This window comes from Entelurus aequoreus, linkage group LG27 (assembly GCF_033978785.1).
Source record: "Entelurus aequoreus isolate RoL-2023_Sb linkage group LG27, RoL_Eaeq_v1.1, whole genome shotgun sequence".
NCBI classification, from domain to species: Eukaryota; Metazoa; Chordata; class Actinopteri; order Syngnathiformes; family Syngnathidae; genus Entelurus; species Entelurus aequoreus.
The window spans coordinates 19,088,437-19,111,440 of record NC_084757.1 but is presented as its reverse complement, the minus strand read 5'-3'; the positions used below and the strand labels follow the sequence as shown (position 1 = coordinate 19,111,440).

The 23,004-nt window shown below is 41.7% G+C and overlaps 1 protein-coding gene and 1 long non-coding RNA gene across 6 annotated transcripts in view; one reads left to right on the top strand and one right to left on the bottom strand.

Annotated features, from left to right (window-relative positions):
- LOC133644510 (uncharacterized) overlaps positions 1-23,004 on the top strand; it is a 62,977-nt gene that overhangs the window by 12,962 nt on the left and 27,011 nt on the right. For 2 of the 3 annotated variants that reach the window (XR_009824775.1, XR_009824773.1), the window contains exon 1: positions 5,937-6,056. The exons of the other annotated variant lie outside the window; for it this stretch is intronic. This is a non-coding gene — a long non-coding RNA (uncharacterized LOC133644510). Of the gene's footprint in view, positions 1-5,936; positions 6,057-23,004 lie in introns of those variants that run through there. 3 annotated transcript variants of the gene reach the window in all.
- The window catches only part of LOC133644508 (signal-transducing adaptor protein 2-like), a 41,691-nt gene continuing 27,230 nt past the window's right edge, over positions 8,544-23,004 (bottom strand). For 2 of the 3 annotated variants that reach the window (XM_062039036.1, XM_062039037.1), the window contains 3 exons: positions 9,978-10,080; positions 9,804-9,890; positions 8,544-8,802 (listed from right to left, as the gene is read on the bottom strand). In XM_062039036.1, the coding sequence (XP_061895020.1) occupies positions 8,738-8,802; positions 9,804-9,890; positions 9,978-10,080 (255 nt within the window). In that variant the 3' untranslated portion in view covers positions 8,544-8,737. Of the gene's footprint in view, positions 8,803-9,803; positions 9,891-9,977; positions 10,081-10,711; positions 15,124-23,004 lie in introns of those variants that run through there. The other variant, XR_009824772.1, reaches the window with a different exon arrangement.

The window sequence follows — 23,004 nt, the reverse complement described above, 5'->3', positions numbered from 1 at the left end:
AAAAGTATCATAATTTATCTTTTGAAAAAGTACTCTGTTACTGTATATATCTTGAAGTCGTTGCCATTATATTTCTTCCAGTCACGATCGAAAAGAAGCTTCATAAACAGTATATAGATTCACCCGGTCACAGCTTTAGGTACACTTGCACACGTGTCGATCGATTCAGACTCTGCAAAAAAAAAAATTCTTAGCAGCATTTATGTCACTGAATGTTGCGTGACGTATTATGATAATTGTTTATTCTACATTGTTGTATGTTTCCTCACAGCCTTGAGCAGTGAGAGAGGAGCTCACCCCCTGAGAGATTTACTAAATAATCAGTGTTGGTCATCTTGCCTTAAACAAGTAATTAGTTACAGTTACAAATTACTTTACCCCAAAATTATGTGAGTTAGTAACTCAGTTACTTCATTGCAAGAGTAATTAGTTACTGAGTGAAGTGAATTAATTGACTCATATTGTGTTCAACATATGGTGACTGTTTATATCCAACTTGGAGAAAGCAAACCACTGGGTTTAAATAAATAATGGTTGAGAAAGAGCCTTAGTTGGGCATTCGTATGTGGACTGAAATTAGTGCTCTCACGAGAAGAAGCAATAAAACCAGGCTTCGGAATGCAAAAATTATAGCTCTATCCTGGAATAGAGATTCCATGTTTATCTTAAACATCCAACCTACAAGTTATGGTATACATCTGTTGTCTTTCCTGTCACTACACACAAACATCTCCTTACATGTTCAGGTTGTGCTGTCCTGACAGACAGAGAAAGAAGAAATTAAAGACTGGTGGTTTGGCTTCTCCAGTTCAGGAGTGCCTCTTTTTTTTTTTTACTTGACCTCCTCCAGTGCTGCAGACCTGCTTAATGACACTCGCTTGTAATAAAAGCCACTTTTTGTTCAGCAAGGCGTCGGCGACGTCTCTTTTGATCCAGCCGCACTGCTGTGTTGCCCTCCTGCCCGGCAGGGGGTGACAAGACCAGAAATACACTTCATGAGCAAAGTGACTGGGATGTTATTTTTCATTTCATTATTTTATACGCTGTTACAATCGATAACATCTTTAAAGTCAAATATCTTTATTAAAGTCAAAGTACCAATGATTGTCACACACACACACTAGGTGTGGTGAGATGATTCTCTGCATTTGAACCATCACCCTCACCCCCTGGGAGGTGAGGGGAGCACTGAGCAGCAGCGGTGGCCATGCCCGTGAATCATTTTTGGTGATTTAACCCCCAATTCCAACCCTTAATGCTGAGTGCCAAGCAGGGAGGTAATATTAACTGATTGAAGAAAGAAAACACTACATACAGTATTTTAGAACATTTTGAATTTATCTGAACTCAATAGATTGCTACAGAGCCCCTAAAGGGACATGGGAATTTTTTTTTTTCTTAGACATGTATCTCGTGGCCACGAGAAACTTTTTATTAAAAAAAAAAAAAAAAACATTTTTTAATTTATTTTTTTACTAAAAGTTTCTCGTGGCCACGAGAAACTTTCTCGTGCGCATTGAACAGTACAGTGCTTTTCCTTAAAAAATAAGGACATTTCAATGTGACCCCAAACTTTTAAACGGTAGAGTATATATATACATGCTTATACATAATATGTATGTATGTGTATTATATATATATATATATATATATATATATATATATATATATATATATATATATATATATATATATATATATATATATATATATATATATATATATATATATATATATATATATATATATATATATATATACATATATATATATATATATATATACATCAGTGGAGGCTCCTCCATAGAGGTGGAGGAGGCCTGGCCTCCCCAATAATTTGAGAGAAGAGAGAGATTTAAAAAAAACAATAAATATATTTATTTTATTTATTTATTTTAACAAAAAACATATTTTTTATTTTTTATATTCATATTATTTTAGTTTTGTTCATAAATCTAAATGTTCCCATGGCTAAAACCCAATATTGCAATTGTAAAGCAACAGGCCAGATTTCCCTATCAGTTTGTATTAAGGGAGGCCAGGCCTCCCCTAGGAAATTAGCTTCTCATAGAAGTCAATGTAATGCATGCTTTTTCATGCCAATATGTGATTGGCCAGATCACTGAAAATGGGTGGGCAACGGAGGCCTGGCCTCACCATGCATTGTGTCCAGGGCTGAAAGATTGACATTTTGTTCGTCCAATCACATGCTACTGGTTCATTTGGAATCAATCCTTTCCTTTCCTAATCAACACAGAAGCCATTTTGAGAATTCGCCAGCCACTTCAGTCAAACAAACACTCGCCATAGTGGCTACGAGTGTCCTATCAACTTGTGCTTTTCAGGAAATTTAGAGAACACCCCTGGCTATCATCCGTGAAGTTTATAGCTCATATAGCCAAATACTTTTGCTTAAAACGACCTCGGAAATCGGCGAGATTCTGGCGCAATTTGAAGCCAGCACCAACCTGTGGAGTGGAGTCCAGGAGAGAGCATGCCGCCCCTCAGCTAAACCAGATGTGAGTTGAACTAATTAGATGTCTCTACCAGTGTTACACCACTAGTTCTCAGTAGTAATAACACTCCATTTTGTCTGTGTTTCTCAGCAGATAAAGCCAACTGGAACCATATTTTTACATATTGTATATTAAATATATTGAATAAAACTACATATGATAAAGAAAGTGTTATCTTATCTTTTTTATATGCTAAACTTGATTAAATTGGTGATTACATGTTGAAGCTGTAGAAGAATGAAAAATGTAAGCTAAACAAAATTGTTTTTAACTACATAATTAAAATTCCTGCCTTTTACACATGTTCACTTGGCGTTTATATAACATCCAAATGTCATTTCTCAGCTTAATTATCAGGCAGGCTCATAGACTTACAGCAATGTAATTTCTTCAGGAAGGCACAAGGCTAAGCTCTGCACAATGAATTGCATCAGCAAGAACTTTCTGACTGTAGCTTACACTCCAAATAGTATGCCTTTGGCCAGCACAAAGACAGATAAGAGAACAGGGAACATTCCATCGCGAGTGAAGTGAGCAAGCGGAAAAAAATGGCCTCCTCAATTCTGGAAGTCACCAGCCTCCACTGATATACATACATACATACATACATACATACACATATATATATATATATATATATATATATATATATATATATATATATATATATATATATATATATATATATATATATATATATATATATATATATATATATATATATATATATATATATATAAATATTTATTTATATATACAGGTATATATATTTATTATATATACACATATAAATTATATGGGTAGATATTTGTTCTAAAAAGGGTATTTCAACAAGTAAACAGTACAGTAGGTACTTGATGATGATATATGTAATGCACATAAGGGTATTCTAGTCAGATGCGCGTGTGTAAATATGCGATGTGTAAATATCAAAATATTACGTACGTCGAATCACTTTTTGTCAGGCAATATTACATTTAATGACAATTTTACATAAATGAATACATCCAAACACGTTGTATATATTTATTATTTGCAGGAAGAAATAACAGTTACAATTGTGTGTGTATCTTCCAAGCAAGAAAGAAGTTTGATCACATCAACATCGGACTAACTGACACACTCCGCTTCGCTGCAGGTCCGCAAGCCACACCCACCCCCCACAGCCACAGAAGAGGAAAACTGTCCTTTCCCGGGCATGATAACGTCTTAAATAATGTCAAACACGTAGCGTTACAATAACCAGGAAGATAAAGTGTTTGTCTCACACCTACTAATCAAGCATTCACATTCACACTTTTAGTTAAAAAATAAAAAAATAAAAAAATAAAGTTTTTTTTTGTTTTTTTTTAAATAAAAAGTTTTTTTTTAGACATGTATCTCGTGGCCACGAGAAAGTATCTCGTGGCCACGAGATACATGTCTAAAAAAAAAAAAAATCCCATGTCCCTTTAGGGGCTTCGTAGATTGCAGTGTACCATATGATATGCATAGAAATAAAATTGTATACAAAAATAAATAATCCGTAAAGTAAGAATGTTAAATAATGAAAGTACAAAACCCAATACGGTACAAAATATGTTAACTTAGGTAAAAAGACAAAGGTTTAGGAACATTTGGCCTTTAAGTAGTGCAATTTTCTGCACCTGTCCACCAAAATACAGCTTGAAAGAACTTAAGATAAAACTGTTAGCAAGTTTGGGGCAAATAAATGACATGGATTCAAGCAAAACTTTGAAAAATGACATTCTGAGGATGAATTGCATTTGTATACAAATATTGGGTTCTTTCCTTAACAGGGCAGGCATATATGAGGGGGCAGTCAGAAATGTGAAGGGGGCATCATGTGTACACGCTGCTCCATCATGCTCCAGCATTTTTTTCTGTGCTAATACAAAAGTAACATTGCTGTCTTCTTCATTGAATTTGGTTGTTAGCTACGGTATGTGTCCAACTCCGACCTGGGGAAGTGGATCGCACTTCGTCAGGCCTCTACCTTCACACCTGTGCAACTTGGGTGTCCCACCTGAAGAGCAAGCTCCTTCTGGTACGCAACTCCTTGACCACAATAAGGTGTGGGATGATCCGCTGCCCGGATCATGTTTTGTTTTAGTTTAAGACTCTCTTAGTTCTGTTTCAGCACCCCGGGGTTTGTGTTTCTTGGTTGCCATGGGTGATGATTATTTTCACCTGCCTCTGATTAGGGTTCGGGACTCTCACCTGCTCCCGGGCACTAATCAGAGAGCTATTTATTACTGCCTTTCGCCACACTCGGTCGGTTGTTTTGTTTGTTCCTGCAACAAGTTACTTTAGTACTCCTTTGATTCATGTTTCTATACTAAGCTTTCCAGTGCTAGTTTTTGCCTTAGCTCCCTGCGCAATCGGCACGATTTTCCTGTGTTTGTTTTCTTGACTTATTTATGGACAAAAAATCATTTTTCTACCTGCACTCTGCCTCCGGAGTTCCGTCTGCATCTTGGGGAAACGATCCGCGCACAAACATGAAACCCCGATGTAACAGAAAACAGCCCGAGTGTGGCGAAAGGCATGAATAAATAGCTCTCTGATTAGTGCCCGGGAGCAGGGGAGGGTCCCGAAAACTAATCAGAGGCAGATGAAAATAATCAGCACCCATGGCCACCAAGAAACACAAACCCAGGGGTTTGATTGATTGATTGAAACTTTTATTAGTAGATTGCACAGTGCATTGCATATTCCGTACAATTGACCACTAAATGGTAACACCCGAATACGTTTTTCAACTTGTTTAAGTCGGGGTCCACTTACCTGAAACAGAACTAAGAGAGTCTTAAACTACAACAAAACATGATCCGGGCAACGGATCATCACAAGTTGGAAATCCCTCAGGGGGAAAATAAAAAATAAAAGTAAAATAAATAAAATATCCAGATTTTATCAACGACTCACAACTTTTATCTCAACTTGATGGCCTAAATTCTTGAATAGAATTTAACCTTAAGTAGGGTGCACATACAATAGTCAATATTTACAAAACTGAAAAATACAGGAGTCTTATGACTAATACAAAAACATTCTCCTCAAATAGTTCATCATCAGGTCAGCTGAATCATGCCTCAAAGTTTCTGATTCCTCCACTCTTTTACACAGAGAAACTTAAACAAATGTTTATGCTAGGCCTGTGTCAAAGCAGTTATGTATGTGTGCTGTGCAGAGGAGTAACGATGCATGCCTTTATCATGATTAGTTTAAGACTACGGTGGAAGCAGCAAATAAACATAGTTGTGTTGATGTAGGATAAGCAAAGCCACTTCCCATATTTTTGATTGTTTAGTAGGTAAATGTGATTCCAGAAATTATTATATCAGTTGAGTAAACAGTTTTCCACAATGATGTACAGCTGAAATAGCAAGAGGATGTGATAGCGCTGTTTCGCCACAAGGGGGCAATATTGCTGTGGGGCGCACAGAGGAAAACTACGCTTCCTGCGGTTCATTGAGACGCATTTGGGGACCAACGCGGTGTGACGAAAATATTAATGTGCTATTTCTGTTGTTACAGGTAAGCTGTAAATGGCTGTGTATGATACACACTTAGCAAGAGTAGTGTGGTAGTATGAAAGTGGGTCGTTTATGCACACTCCGTGTATGTTTGAGAAGTAGCGTCATCGTGCTAATGTAGCTAACCGAAGCTAACTGTTTGATTGATTGGTTTATTGATTGATTGATTGAGACTTTTATTGGTAGATTGCACAGTGAAGTACATATTCCGTACAATTGACCACTAAATGGTAACACCCGAATACGTTTTTCAACTTGTTTAAGTCGGGGTCCACTTAAATTGATTCATGATACAGATATATACTATCAGATATATACTATCATCATATCATCATCACACAAGATAATCATCAGAGTATATACATTGAATTATTTACAATCAGGGGTGTGGGATGTGGAAAGGGGGTAGGTTTGGTTGTTGTCATCACTTAAGTCATCAACAATTGAGAACAGAGAAATGGACATTGAAACAGTGTAGGTCTGACTTGGTAGGATATGTACAGCAAGTAGTGGACATAGAGAGAGAGAGAGAGATCAGAAGGCATTAGAAAAAGTATCTACATTTGATTATTTACATTTGATTATTAACGATCCGGGGAGGGTGTTAGTTTAGGGTTGAAGTTGCCTGGAGGTGTACTTTTATTGCGGTTTTGAAGGAGGATAGAGATGCCCTTTCTTTTACACCTGTTGGGAGCGCATTCCACATTGATGTGGCATAGAAGGAGAATGAGTTAAGACTTTTGTTAGATTGGAATCTGGGTTTAACGTGGTTAGTGGAGCTCCCCCTGGTGTTTTGGTTATGGAGGTCATTTACGCTAAGGAATTAGTTTGACATGTACTTCGGTATCGGGGAGGTGTAGCGGATTTTATAGACTAGGCTCAGTGCAAGTTGTTTTACTCTGTCCTCCACCCTGAGCCAGCCCACTTTGAAAAAGTGGGTAGGAGTGAGGATGATGCAATACTGGCCGGATATTGCTACTTGTTAAATAACGCAATGCTTAAATGTGGAGATAATGTGCTAAGTTATGTGATTTATTATGATTTGTTGATGTGATTAGAGTGACCATGCAGGTCAATGTGTGGATATCGTATTTTGTGTATTGTTGCCGAGTCAAAACAGAGGATGACTACACTTCCTGCCGTTCACCCGTCTCCGCTCGAGATGGTCTCCTGCTGGCCCCACTATGGACTGGACTCTCACTATTATGTTAGATCCACTATGGACTGGACTTTCACAATATTATGTCAGACCCACTCGACGTCCATTGCATCCGGTCTCCCCTAGGGGCGGGGGGGGTCACCCACATATGCGGTCTCCAAGGGTTCTCATAGTCATTCACATCGACGTCCCATTGGGGTTGTGAGTTTTTCCTTGCCCTTATGTGGGCCCTGTACCGCATATGTCGCTGTGGCTTGTGCAGCCCTTTGAGACACTTGTGATTTAGGGCTATATAAATAAACATTGATTGATTGATTGACGTATTTGGACCAACGTGGTGTGACGGAAATATTAATGTGCTATTTCTGTTATTACAGAAATGTGAATTAAAGTAATAAACTCAGCACACAGTGACTCCTGTTCATGTGTGCAACAAAGATGTCACGATGACTCGCCTGCTGATGGCATCATATAGCGTCAAAAATAAAAATGTGTCCTCTTCACTTTTCCTCAGGTGTTCACATATATGTGAAACATGTTGAATCCACACTTTTTTTTTTTGGTGCTGACGGTCAAAAATTCTACTTCCTCACCTGACGAGGAAATCTGATTGGCTCTATTTAACGCCCACCCTCTCTCACTATTAAAGAATTGTGATTGGATATATTCTGAATTTGTCCCACCCATCTACAAGAAGAAATTAAATATGATTGGATTTCGTTTATGTCAATATTTTCATCTCGTTTTCATTCGTTAATACTGGTTTACTTAGGGCTGAGGGCAGGGGGTGTGTCCGTGTGACAGCCAAAGGAAAAGAGATGAGGGAAGATGATATTAGTGTATTCTGTCATGCAGACGATGTGTGGCCGAAACCTGACACTTTGCGCTTCATTCTATCAAACTGTAGTAATGCGCCCGCTTCACATTCTCAGTACTGGCAACAGTGTTGCAACGACGGCAACAGTAATTAATTAAATTATTTGTTACTGAAAATAATAACACCATTAGTGATGCCGTTATTACCAACACTGTAAATAAGTATGTCCACCTCACTCTGACGTTAGCCAGACTTCAATACCCCGCGGAGGGTATTGGGGCTGCGTGGCTTGTTTGTTAGAGCGGCCGTGCCAGCAACTTGAGGGTTCCAGGTTCAAGCCCCGCTTCTGCCATCCTAGCCACTGCCGTTGTGTCCTTGGGCAAGACACTTTACCCACCTGCTCCCAGTGTCACCCACGCTGGTTTAAATGTAGCTTCAAGATGTAGATACATGGAAATCTAAACATTTGGTGTAATTTTGAGTTTGGTCAACTCTAAGTAGTAGTGACAAAGACAAAAATATTTAAAATGTTCTCACCCTTTTAATGTGTTTAAAAATAAATATAATTTCCCTGATAATACCACAGAATATATGTGTGTCACAGTTTAGACTTTCGGATACTCGATCCGAAATTATGATTGTGGATATTCATCTTCCTCTCTTTTTCTTGTGTTGACTGGTCACAGACTGAGGCTTGGAAAGAGTGTCAGGTTTCACGACATGCTAGAACTGGAGGCTTCTTCGATTTCCTTGGAGCTTTCATGTTGGTTTCTACAAGGGACAAATGGGCAACTTATCAGAAATATGATTTCTAGCTAATGGAAACACTCACAGCATGAATTAATCATTTTTTACACCCTTGTGTTATTTCGCCACACCTAGTGTGTGTGTGACAATCATTGGTACTTTAACTTTACTAGTGCTCAGTTGTGTAACATACATTATACCAATATTTTTTAAATAGTGGGTCGGGACCCCCCTGGGTGGGGTAGCAGAGAGCAGCAGGGGAGATGATCATTATGTGTCTACACTAGTATTCATGTTAGAACGATACACAGGCCTTCAGCTAGGTGGCGGCAGTGCTCAATCTAATCAACAGACTTCCCTGTTCTACCCAGTGGCAGTAGTAAGTACAAAGGAACACGTGTACAGAGCTAACATAGGCAAATACATGGAGAAGTTTGAGACTGGAATGAAAGGAAAAAAAGAGTCGTCAGTGGCATATATAAATTTTTTTAACTCACACTGAGTTGTACCAGTGCAAAATAAATAAATATCAAGTTTTCAATGATAATTCAATTTAGGGGGTTTGTGTGGGAATTTATGTCCCCCAGAGAGGTCTTGGCAGAAAATAGTTGAGAATCACTACACTATACAGAGAAATGTATTATGCCATCTCGAGGTTAATGGAAAGGCAAAGAGGAAAAGAATATGGAGTTTCTTCTGAAAATACATTTTCCAAAAAGTTGTAGGTCAGCAATCACATAAGGTTCTAAACCTTAAAAAAATAAGTTTCTTGTATTGTTCCCAGAAAGTGAAAGCATACAACTTCCAAAATTGTCGTGTGTGTGTGTGTGTGTGTGTGTGTGTGTGTGTGTGTGTGTGTGTGTGTGTGTGTGTGTGTGTGTGTGTGTGTGTGTGTGTGTGTGTGCGTGTGTGTGTGTGTGTGTGTCTAACGATCGCGATGTATTAAAATAAAAGAGTAAGTTTAATTTGGCATAGGGTCAATATTTTTCACTGGTAGCTTGTAGTGTTAATTCTTAACGTCGTACCTGGTTGAGTAGATAAATTTGGCTTGAGAATCATAGAAGCAGTCCGCAATATCTTCTCTCCACTTTCACGATCAAAGGCAACGAAAGCTGCAAAAGAAACAGAACAGACAAAAGTCATAACTAGAAGTGGAGCCAAAGTTAGGACATGCATATGCGATGTATCTTTATACATACAGAGTTTCTTCTGATAGAGTTTCTCCCTGGGTAGAGGCTTCAGAGCACCTTCTGAGGTGTCTATAAAGTGCTTGATGATATCAGGTAGAGAAGTGCAGGTGACCTGAGCAGACAACAAGACGTATTTCAGTAACTTACCATTAAAATTTTTGCACAAGAGAGCAGATATTGCAGAGGTCAAATATAAAAAAAACATAACATAACAATCATTATCTGTTACAGTGTGTTTAATTCTAAATATGCCACAGGAACTTTTATAGGAATTTTCCCATTTACCCGGATAAATAAAGCACATCCTGGGACAACCCCCGACAAGCCCGCCCTCACACGGTAGCAGGACAGCATGGACGAGGGCAGTTCCTGGCCGACACCTGACAAGCCAACCAACATGACAACAAACGAGACCGAAATCGGCAAGTCCGCCAGACCTGACAACCACCACACGCATGCGCCGTCACAAAACACAATAGCGACTAGCGCCTCACACCAGTCTCACACCACAAACAAATGGCAGCAAAGAAAACCACTGCAAAACCCTTGACAGCCGGCACCACCGGACCAAATCAAAACGACCCAAAACTGTGACTGTCAGCCCCACATCGACAAAACCATGGAGACCAACCGACTAGTCAAATCAAAAGACAGCAACGCCACCCCCCACCAAGAAACTCCATTTCCCAATGGGAAAGAAACCTTTTCTCAGACTACTTGTTTTTGTTTTTATGGTCCTGTACCTATTTCCTGATGGCACTGGTACAAACAGTGAGTGTCCAGAGTGGCTGCTGTTCATGCAGATGCCTCTCGCTCTTCTCTGCATACGCTCATCGTATGTTCATCTGGTAGCTCAGCTCCAACAATCCTCTGCGCCGCCTTCACCACCTGCTGTGGAGCTGCTGTACCACAGTGTACACCCCTCGCAAAATGAAGTGCTCTTGTAGAATTGTCTGAGCAGTCGAGGAGTCAGACTCGCCTTTCCAGGAAGAACATCCTCTGCTGGGCTTTTTTCACCAGTTTGGAAATGTTTAGTACCCATGTCAGATCCTTGGAGATGTGAGTGCCAAGGAATCTGACCGAGTTCACCTACTCCATCGCCTCACCTCTGATGTGGAGTGGGGGTTGTGTCGTTCTACTGGTCCTCCTGAAGTCTATGATGACCTCTTCTGTTTTGGTGGTATTAAAAACCAGGTCGTTTGCTGAGCACCACTTCCCCAGGTGATGGACCTACTGCTTGTAACAGGTTTTATTGTTGTCAGCAATGAGGCCAACTATCGTAGTGCCATCTGCAAATGTCATTATGGTGTTGGAGGAGTGAATGGGGGCACGGTCCTGGATGAACAGTGTGAAGAGGACTGGACTAAGCACACAGCCCTGCAGTGTGCCTGTTCTCAGGATTATGGTGTCGGATATAATGGTCCCTATCCTGACCTTCTGAGGCCTGTTGGTCAAGAAGTCTATAATGCATGTACAAAGTGTGATGGTGACTCCAAGGTTGGAGAGTTTGTCGACCAGTTTATGTGAATCACATTGTTGAATGCACTGCTGAAGTCTACAAAGAGTATCCTGATCTATGTTTTTGGCTGCTCCAGGTGGGCCAGGGCTGTGTGAAGGGCAGTGGAGAAATCATCCTTTGTAGATCTGTTTGACAAGTAAGCAAACTGGTGTTCATCTAGGTCTGAAGGGATGCTGATGAACGCCCCTGCCAGCTGGTCAGTGCAGGACTTCTTAGCAGGCTGGGCTCTTCCATTTGACTTTGAATCTATGCTGTTATCCATTTGTTTTTGGCTCGTTTAGCCTTTTTAGGGAGACTGTTTCCTGCTGCTCCAGTCATTGATTTTATATTTTATTCCATTTGTGCACAATTTCTTCTTCTTTAGTTTGTTTTGCATTTTCAACAGTTAGTGAGCTAAAAATGCTATTTACTTCAACAGCTTATTTTGGTTGGGGACGGCGTTGCTCGGTTGGTAGAGCGGCCGTGCCAGCAGGTTCGATCCTCAGCTTTCGTCATACTAGTCACCTCCGTTGTGTCCTTGAGCAACACACTTCACCCTTGCTCCTGATGGGTCGTGGTTAGAGCCTTGCATGGTAGCTCCTGCCATCAGTGTGAATGTGGAAATAGTGTCAAAGCGCTTTGAGTACTTTGAAGGTAGAAAAGCGATATACAAGTATAATCCAATTAACACTTTATTTTTTTATTCAGCAGCATATCAGTATTGCAGTGATGGGCAAGCTACTTGGAAAAAAGTAGTAAGCTAAGCTACAAGTTACTCTTGATTAAATGTCGCTAAGCTACAGGTGAAGCTATCTCCAGAGAATTGTGACAAGCTACACTACAAGCTACATTTAACAGCATTTAAATATATGTGCCCACGTGTATATAATCAATGTTAATGTAACTGAGAGTGTACAACTGGACATTTAGCTGGGGACACCCTAAAACTACTTCTAGGGGTCCCCACACCCCACTGTATGTATTTATTTAGTTTGCCTTTTCTTTGGCCCACCCCTATAATGTTATTTATTCTCTCTACCTACAATAAAAAAAAACAGCATCTATTTATAGCTTGACAAAAAACAATGACTTGTGTGTTGTTTGGAAACAGTTGGTAATAGTTATACGAACACCAACCAATCAGCGTGGATTTTCTCCATATGTATGGATGTTCTCATTTATTTAGGTCAAAGGTGTCAAAATCGTTTTAGCACAGGGGCCGCATGGAGGAAAATCTATTCCCAAGTGGGCCGGACTGGTAAAATCATGGCACAATAACTTAAAAATAAAGACAATCTTGAATGTTTTTTTTGTTTAAAAATAGAACAAGCACATTCTGAAAATGTATAAATCATAATGTTGTTGTTTTTTTACACTTATATGTTGCGGCTAATAGTACTCTATCTTCATTTGTCGTTACTTATACTGTTCAGTTTTTTCCGTATTGGCCCTCTGAATAGGGATCGTCACTCAGCATGAAAGGAATTACTCGCTTTGCATTCTTTGCTTGTTTTATTTAGTAGCAGCAGCAGTAGTAGCAGCAGCAGCAGTAGTAGCAGTAGCAGCAGTAGCAGTAGTAGCAGCAGTAGCAGTAGCAGTAGCAGCAGTAGCAGTAGCAGGTAATAACCTAAAAGAAAACATGAACATAAAACAATGTATCTATCTTGAATTATCAAAACATGAACATAACAAAACAATGTATCTACCTTGAATCATCATAATGTAAATAATAGACATGAATTCATCAACTGAACCATAATGTTGTCAACCATGATATGACATATTATCAATCACTGTGATTTTATCCTAACTTATTAATTTTAGCATTACATTTTATTATCACCATTAATTTATGTCATATAATGTTTTAAATGTAATCAGAATTATTTATAATGTCACCATAATGTCATGGACAAACATACTAAAAAGACATAAAACACCGGCGCTCTGTTTGAGGCACACATTACACATATGAGCAGTACTACACAAAAGAACTACAAAATGACTCTTCTGACTGCTCGACGGTCCTGTATGATCCAGGCTTTTCTCCGAGTACCTAGGAGAGTTGCTGCAATCCCCTCATGGTTCTTATCATGAGCCTCTTGGGCTAGTAATGTAGCCAATTTTGACTGCATAGGGACCAGAGGAATAGCAGTCTTGCCTTCATTCCTGGACTGAATTCGTCCTCCGCAGAGTAGGAGCCCCGTGACCTCTTCTTTCCGGACCACGAGTCGGTCCAGAGTTTCATCCCGGAACTCAACTCCGTCCTGGGCTTCAAGGGCAAGGTAATGGAAGGCCTCTGCCCTCTCAACAGCTGTAAGACCAGGCTTTGCATTTCCATTGGCAGTGGCCTGGTGGCTGCCACCTAACCAGGCCTCCACTGCCCGCCGAGTCCAGGCAACAGTCCCGCACAGCCTGGCGAGGGAGCTAAACCTCCCAGGCTCAACGAGGCGCACAAGGGCCACGGCCCGCACCCGTGGGATAGACAGAGGTGGAGTGGTCCCGGGGCCGCCAGGCTCAGGAGGCTTCATTCTGCTGTCGCTCTCATTTTTCTGTCGCCTTGTGACCACGGCAGAGAATACGCGTCTTTGAAGCTTCTTGATGCTCTCTTTGGCGACCGTGGCAGCGATTTCACTTGCAATCTTCACCGGCCACTTGCTTTCAGGCCACTTGAGGAACTCAGGCCCGTTCTGCCACTCCGAGTCCTCGTTCAACTCCTCAGGAGTCGCTGCCCTCGTAAGGATATCGGCAATGTTTAGGTCTCCTTCAACCCACTTCCAAGCGTCCTCTTTTAAGTCAAGCCCAATCCTCATCTTCCCCCTCTTCTTTGACAAGTTGATTGTAGCGAGGATGCAGAGCTTGTCAGACTCGGGCTCGTACCCAACCCCGAGGGCTTTGCTGTCCTCCTCTTGCATCTGATTTGGGAGGATGAGGATGTTCGGCGTGCTCGGACAGCCAAGCTGGGGACTGCTCTGGGTTTTCCCCCTCCCACTTTGGCCAGAGAAGACCCAGGGTTTTAGAGAGAACCCTCCTGCCTCCAAGATCTTCTCCACACCAACAGTTGTCTCTCGTAGAGCATCAAGATCATTGTCCGACGTCAGGATGTCATCGACGTAGCAGTCTTCTTCTAAAACTCTACGTTCTTTGAGCATTGACGAGAACTGTGGCAGTTTAGCAGTCTCTCGCATTGCAACTTGGGCAATACATCCTGCTGGCTTATCGCCAATGTTCACTCGGACAACTGCAAACGTCTCTATTTCGTTCAGGGGGTCATCCCTCCACAGGAATCGATGCAGGTGGACCTCTTCATCCTTGAGCCAAACTGAGTTGTACATCTTTCGTACATCGCCCAGGGCAGCATGTTGCCCACTTCGGAACCGTAAGAGAACTCCTTTTATTGGATTAAGTACATCTGGCCCTTTGTGGAGAAGGTCATTCAGGCTCCAACCCTGAAACTCTTGGCTGCTATTCCACACTATTCTCACAGGGGTGGAAGCAGAGTGGGGGTTCGGGGAGACCAATTGGCTAATGTACCACTTTGGGCCCTTCCAGGAATCCATCTCTTCTTCTGATAGCTTGACAGCCGCACCTCTTCTGACCATGTCATGGATTTGTTCCCCCATACGCTGCTTTCCAAGCGGGCTCTCGTCCCAGCCTAGACTCCGTCCTCCTGAAAGTAGCCTCCACGGCTCTGCAATTGTCAGGGAGAGAGGCTGGGTCTCCTCGCCAGGGGTAGGCAGCTTCCCAGTGGGGTGACTGGCTGTGCTTGTCTGCTAGAACATAGGAGAGGCCATTCTTGATTGTTTCCAACTCCCTTTCTTCTCCAAGGGTCATCTCCTTTCCTCCTGGGGCACACATGCCACATTTGCAGCCCCCACATTGAGGGTCGCACGCTGCCCCGATGCTGTCCCACCTGAACCACTCTAACACTTCCTTGTTAGTTGTAGTGGTGCTGCTGAGGACTGTCTCTTCCTTTGTGAACTCGGTGTTCGGATTGCTTGAGTCCACAAGGACCTCCTCATATACTCTTGAGGCAGTTCTCATGGACCTCGCGACATGAGTGTCGGACTGGTGGAAGGTTAAATCTACCATCTCAAGGAGGCCAGGGTGGGTCCCAGCGACCGTCTTTCCAAGTGGGCCATCCCAAAGGATCAGGTCCCCTTCTCTCCTGACTGGCTGTGGGACCAGGCGACCTTCCCTGTGGCTGATGAGGAGATCAATTTTGGTGGGCCGTACCAAGTCTTCAGCAGCAACACCAGGGAAGAACCCTTGAAGTTGATGTGGTGTGGCTTTCTGGGTGACCTGTGTGATGCTCTCCAGGCCGTAGCAAATGATCTTATGCACTACAACCGTTCCCTCTGGAGTTCCTACCCTCAACCGAAGGGTGTATCTCCTGGTCATGATTGTCCTCCGCATCCCACCAACTCCATGCACAATCAATTTGATGTTCACTCCACATAGTCCGAGACGCTTGGCTCCAGTATTTGTGATGTAATTGGTATCTGAAGCAAGGTCAATCAATGTTCCGATGAGATGGCCAGAGTTGGTAGTGACCTTGAGGAGCATCATTAGCACTGGATATTCTTTAGGTACACTTCCAGTGCTGGTGCAGATTGCTGTGGTGTTTTTGTTTGAGAAGACTTTCCTGCACTCTGTCCTCTGCTCTGTGGTTAGTGTTGCAAGAAACTCTTCCTGCTGGCTGGTTAGGCCAAGAGGCCTTTTCACTGGGACTTTACTGCCACCGTCCCTTTGAGTGGCGAACCTGGGGCAGAGCAGGTAGTGGTGAGCCTTGTCTTGCCGGCAATCTGCTTTACTGCAGAGGAACCCTGAGTTGCAACGGCCATCCTTGGGGTGAATGTTCAAGCACCTGTTGCACACACCATGGGTCCTTAGGTGAGACTTTCTTTTTGCCAGGTCCAAGTCCCTGAACGTTTTGCAAGCAAAAAGCCTTCCAGCGTGTGTTTCGTCGGCGCAGACGGAGCATGCAGATTGTGCCTTTGCTGGAGGCCTGCGTTGACCTGCAGTGACCCTGGAGAAAGCCGTTTCTCAGAGGGAGTCTTTTCTGCAAGGCTCATATCCAACTGGTCCAGCTCTTCAAGAATTACCTCCTGTCTCTTTAGGAATTGAAGAAGACACTCAAAGTGGTTCTGTTGTGCGAAACCATTGGTGGGCACATTCTTGTAAGCCACCCATTTCTCCTTTAGGAAGTTCGGTAGCTTACTCTCCAAGGACTGTGCCACCAGACGATTTTTCATAACGTCCTCTTCACCCAGGATGAGAAGGTTGCTTAGGGCTCTTTTCACCGTCTGGATCAGCTCAATTGCTCTCTTAGGGTTATTTCCTTTTACGGGGGGCAGGCCTTGCACCTCACTCGCAATCATTTGGACAATCCTTGCCTTATTCTCATATCTGTTGTCCAAGCGTTGGAACATTTCCTCAGCGGACAGGACTAGGTCCTTCTTCACTTTCTCACCGAGACTAGCTAGGAGATGGAACCTTGTTACGCCTGCCGTCCTCAGTGGGTTCCCCAATTGCTCCAGTTCTCCCCACTCAGCCTTCCAACGGTAATAATCTGTTATGTCACCAGAAAACGTGGGGAGACGTACTCTCTCGAGGGGGAACTGATTTCTGTAGCCGTAACCTCCAGGATACATGTCAGGGATGCCCCGGGGAGCACTCTGGGTCATCAACGGTATGCTAGAGGCATTTGATGTGGTTCCAGTGCTGCCACCAACTAGTCCACTAAGTGCCTGGATTCTGGCACCTGAAGCTGAGATGGTTGTTGGGAGAGGATTGGATGGAGCAGCTTGGGTGCTGCTGCCTGTAGGAAGTTCCTCTTTGAGACTGGGACCGCTAAATGGAGGCTCTGTGAGACTGACTGGGTTGAGCACGTCCTGCGCCTTGTCAGACTCTTTTTGTAGTCGGACTTTGTCATCCATATCTTCATCGGATGACTCTGTGCATCTTGGGTCTCTCCAGCTATCCTCCCAGTCTCTTACTCGGCGCCACAGAGCTCGGACCTTCTCCTTGAGCATCTTTGTGTTAGCATATGAGATAAGAGCATCCCAGTTCCTGCATCTTCGCTCGAGCTCATCGATCCTCTCTCTAAGGCCATGTCTGGTGAGCTCAAAATCAGACCTCCGTAACTTCTTTATGTCGCAGCCCTCAACCTGGTCCATCTTAGTCTCTGCACTGGAAACACATTCTCCGATGTCATCTGCTGCGAACTTAGTCCAGATTGATTCTTGAATGAGCTCAACGGTCCCTGTGTATTTACGGAGGCACTCAGCTGTCTTCTCCGCTATGCAGGCTGCTTCTTCTTTAGCCTTGTCCTCTTCATCCTCGGTTCCGTTCACCGCATTGAGGGCTTCAGCATAGTCATCTCCTGCATAACTGACCCTCTCATAGTCCACTTCAAGGATCCTCAGCTCGTCAATCAGGGCTCTCTCTCCTAACAGTTTGACTCTGGAGGCAAGCTTATTGGCCCTCTTGGTGAAGGAGGATTGTGCAGCAGAGCGCTTCCCTCTGAGGGCTTCAAGTTCCTGTGTGTCCATTTTCCTTATTCTTTATTTGACCGGGGTTTAGTTTCACCAGCAGGGTCCTTTCCCTCCAAATGGTGGTTCTCCTTTGGTCAATGGTTAGGTGGACACTGTGTTGTTTCGCTTGGAGAGTTATGTATTCCTTTTCAAAGCTTGAAACGCATCGGGGGAATTGTAGGTTAATTACAATCTCATCCAACCCGGTGGTTATTACTGTTCAGTTTTTTCCGTATTGGCCCTCTGAATAGGGGTCGTCACTCAGCATGAAAGGAATTACTCGCTTTGCATTCTTTGCTTGTTTTATTTAGTAGCAGCAGCAGTAGTAGCAGCAGCAGCAGTAGCAGCATTAGCAGCAGTAGCAGTAGTAGCAGCAGTAGCAGTAGCAGTAGCAGCAGTAGCAGTAGCAGGTAATAACCTAAAAGAAAACAGAAAAGCAAGGAAGCGGGCAAGCATGGAATTTAAACAATAATTCAGCTGATCTAACAAAGAAAGCGGATATAACAAAATGAGCTTACCAGTGGGGTATGCTGGTGACGAAGCACGCTGTTTTTACAAACGAAACAATGACGCCATTTTTAAAGCTACGTACATGGTCACCTGTCAGTGGTAGCCCCGCCCATCTTAAAGTCCCAGGTAAGTCCGCCATAAATACATATACACATAACAAATACACATAATAAATCCAACATATACTTTATGATTAAATGATGTGATCATGGTCATAATAATAGGTGTAGTTGAGTCTGGCAACGTTTCAAAGTGCCCCCGTTGGTGTTAATTCTTAATCTATCAGAGGATGAAATGAATAATAATATCGATATCAAATTACAGGATGTTGTTAATGTATTTTACTAATTTTCGTCAACTAATGTACTAACATCATGTGGTTTATTCTGTACATATGTAGCATCATCTACAACACAACTTTTGAGTTTAGACTAATTTCATTAATCACACATGAAGTTAGACGGGAATACATATTATTTCAGCACATTTATGTGCGCCCAGAAAATGTGTCATGAGTACAACACGAAATGTACAGATTATCAAAAGTATTTATTTGGGTATCAATGTCACAGGTTACATAACCAACAACATTTTTGAGAATCAAGGCATGAACACAACAATCCACATTTTGTATACGATCACTAACAAGCAGCGTAAGTACGTGGTGTACAAATACGAAGTGTTGACACACCTCTGCCTCCGCCCCCTCTGAAGTCATGTGTTCTTGCAGATACAAAAAATTGCTATTGCGACATCCAGTGGACACATTTAAAACAGCAGTTTCTATCATTAAAAAATTACAGCTCATTTGTATTCTTAGCAAACTCACCAGTTCAGCCCACGGGCCGTATGTTTAACACCCCTGATCTAGGTCATTGTAATTTCTCTATATTTTTTTGGGCCTGGATTCACAGTCTATTTTCTACATGGGTCAAAAAGCAGCTAAGCTACAGGAAAAGCTACTCGTTAAAAAAGTAGCTAAGCTACCGCCAAGCTACTGGAAAATGTAGTTAAGCTACGTAGCTTAGCTACATGTAGCTTGTTACTGTCCATCACTGCAGTATTGTATGTTTCATTGTTTCTATCTTTACTGATCTTCAATAATTTTATTTGAATTTTACAGATTACTGGGTTGTGGTCTGATCCAATGTCTGCCCCTGGATACAATCTAACATCCTTAATAATATTTCTAAAACGTTAGTTCACCATAATAACCTTCATGTATAGATTTGTCATTTTGGATGTTGAAACCAAGCGTTACAGATTATTCAGTACTGCTGTTCAGCAAACTCAATCAGTCTTTCTCCTCTTTCATTAATTTCCCCTATGGTAAACTTTCCTTTGGTGTTACTGTGAGCCTTTCCAGTCTTTGCATTGAAATCGCCTTGAATTATGATAATTTCATATAATTTTGCATATTGTAGCCATTTGCTTATGTCTTCATACTTCTACTTCATTATCATTATGGTCAGTAGTTGGCATGTAAACTTGTATAATGTTGAGATTCATAGGCTTTGCCTTCATTTTGATCATCAGGGTTCTTTCTGATAGAGGCCAAAATCCAGTTACTGATTTTGCCACTTGTCTTTTCATCATAATTCCAGTACCACTTACATGTTGATTACCTCCTGAGTAGTACAGCGTATAGTCATCAAATTGGTGAATTACATTCTCTGTCCATCTTGATTCACTTATTCCCAGTATGTCAATATTTAATCTTGCCATTTCATTGACTAGATTTTCCATTTTTCCTGGTTTATATAATGTTCTCACATTCCAAGTTCCAATCTTTAGGATTTTCCTTCTGGTTTTCAGATGAGTCACATCAGCTAAGGGCCTCCAATTCTGATTTGGGCCTTGCGTTTCATTAAACGTCTTCCTATTAACCTGAATGTCTTCTTCTTCCTTGGTACTATTTACAGAGGGTCTTGCTGCAGGGGTCCCAGCATGGCTCTTTTTTCTTGTTGCTTTCTTGGTTGTACTCATGACTAGCTGTGGGAAATTACTCAGTGGCTAGGTGGCTGACCATTTGTCTTTTCTTGCCAAGACGCTCCATTGATGAATACTTACACAATAAAACATGTTCGAAAAGAAGTATCTGCTAGAATGGCGTCTATGCTCTGTGATTATTCGTTCTGTGCGCTCCGTTTTACCACTGTTGCCAACGCCAATGTTAGAAATATTAGAAAAACTTGACTATTTATATTACACGTCGCTGATAGCGGAATGTGATACTTGTTTGTTTGCAAAGAGAAGACTGGATAACATGTGTCAACATGACTGAACTAGATGAGGCAATTCCTGAAGGAATTGTGTGTGAATGCTCCAATGCTGAAGTTGAACTGAAATCCTGGATTTTTTTTAGAATTGTTGAAGTAGAGCACACAATTCCCAAACAGGCTGAACATTTTGAAGTTTGAACAGTTTGAATCTGATGAAAAATGTGGGAGTTGTGGAACTTTGAAGAATGTCCCATTGATTTAAATTGGAATTTCCAAAGAATTTGGAAATTTTGGGAAAAGCGGGAATTTTTTTGAAAATGGTAAAAAAAACTTGAATGGTCTGAATGAGTTTAAATGGTTGGTGTTGAAATTTTTCAAATCGGTCGAGAAATGTTGAAGCAGTAACACGTTGAATTGAGAAATGGTATTACGGAATTCCTGGAATTTCGGGAAAACTAGGAATTTTTCCAGTTCAAAAAACAACTTTGTTTTTTGTCCTAATTAAGAGGAATGTTTTCCCGTTGGAACAGTTGAAGTGAGTTGAAAAATGTGGGAGGAGTAGTCGCCAGAAAAATGGGTGGAAATAGGGCTTTGGAAAACCAGGAATTCTGTAAAATCCTGGATTTTTTTTTAACTTGGAAAAATTCACCCAGTAAACTAAATCAGCAGCTAGCTCAGTTGAGAACCACGACCCACATCGCTCAGTGTACCAACAAAAAAGCTACATAGAAAATAAGGAAGGAGAACAGGAACATAAATGCATTGAAAAACACAAGAAACTAATACATGTTAACAGGTTATGACATGTTACTAGTTTAGTGTGTGACAGATAAATGTGAATTATGTCTCAAACACCACCCCATCATAATATGACCCATTTAATTGAAGCTTGTTAACCAATTAGCTTTATTGTCATTGTAAAAAAAGACAACACTTTCCAACCATTCACCTCCTATACCTACTAAATAAAGAAATCACGAAACGACTGGACAAGTTGTGTCTGTGACTGTTGAGCACACGTATGGCCGTTGGGAAGAATCTGTCCTTCAGTCTCTTTGGTCTCACGTTTGCGTTTACGTTTAGCTCCTGTAAGGGGGAAGCAGCTCAAAGAGTTGGTGATCTGGGTGGCAAAGTTCTGATAATATTGGCTTTGCCCTGCTTAGGAAGCGCAAGGGAAAAATGTCCTCCAGAGGTGGCAGCTGGCAGCCAAAAATCTTTTCTGCCGTCCTTACTACTCTCCGGAGATGGTTTTTATCCTCAGCAGAGCACAGTGAGTGTCACACAGTCAGTTCACATGTAAGGACAGTTTAAATTGCTGCCCTAAAAAATTTAATTATTTGGTTTTGATCATGAGAAGAGGTACCAGGAACAAGACTGAGCAAGTTTCGACAAATGTGTGTGTCCTAAACACATGCCGAGGTTAACTTTCGGTTTCGTTGGACAACGCCCAAATAACTCCACAATTAGGGGAAGCAATGCGGATGAGGGTGAAAAGCAGACTTAAAGTTCATAAACAGCATCCTCCTGTGACATCACTATTTCTCCAGGTGACTCAGGGTTGTGAGAACAGCTGTAGAGAGTACATCCTCGGTTGATCTTTTGATTCTGGAGGCAAACAGATGTGGGTCGAGGGATGGAGGAATAAATGTTCTGATGGGATTTAGAACCATCCACACCCTGTTGTTGTTGCGCTCCAGTTGGCCTTCAATCTTCCTTCTGTAGTCCTCTTTCGCTTAGTTATTACCCTCCTCAAATCTGCTGAAGTTTGTCGCCTGATTTAAAGGCAGTGTTAAGTTTTTAAGACCGTAGCTCTCAGAACGGATTTTATGTTGGTTTAATTTAATCTCATCATACAGTCGTTAAAATATGTTTACACTTGTATGACAATTAAGAATTTCATGAATGTTTAAGATATAGACATACGACATTTTTAAACTGAAAATGTGCAATGATTTGACTTTTAAATTAGGTATTTTTTTAATTGCACTTCCAAAGACATGCACCTGGGGATAGGTTGATTGGCAACACTAAATTGGCCCTAGTGTGTGAATGTGAGTGTGAGTGTTGTCCAGGGTGTACCCCGCCTTCTGCCCGAATGCAGCTGAGATAGGCCCCAGCACCCCCCGCGACCCCAAAAGGGACAAGCAGTAGAAAATGGATGGATGGATGTAATTTCATGGTTATATTCTTACTTTATCGTTCTATTTTAACTCTTTATTTATTTTTGCCATTGTTATTACAGTCTTGTATACTGCATATGGTGTTGCTAG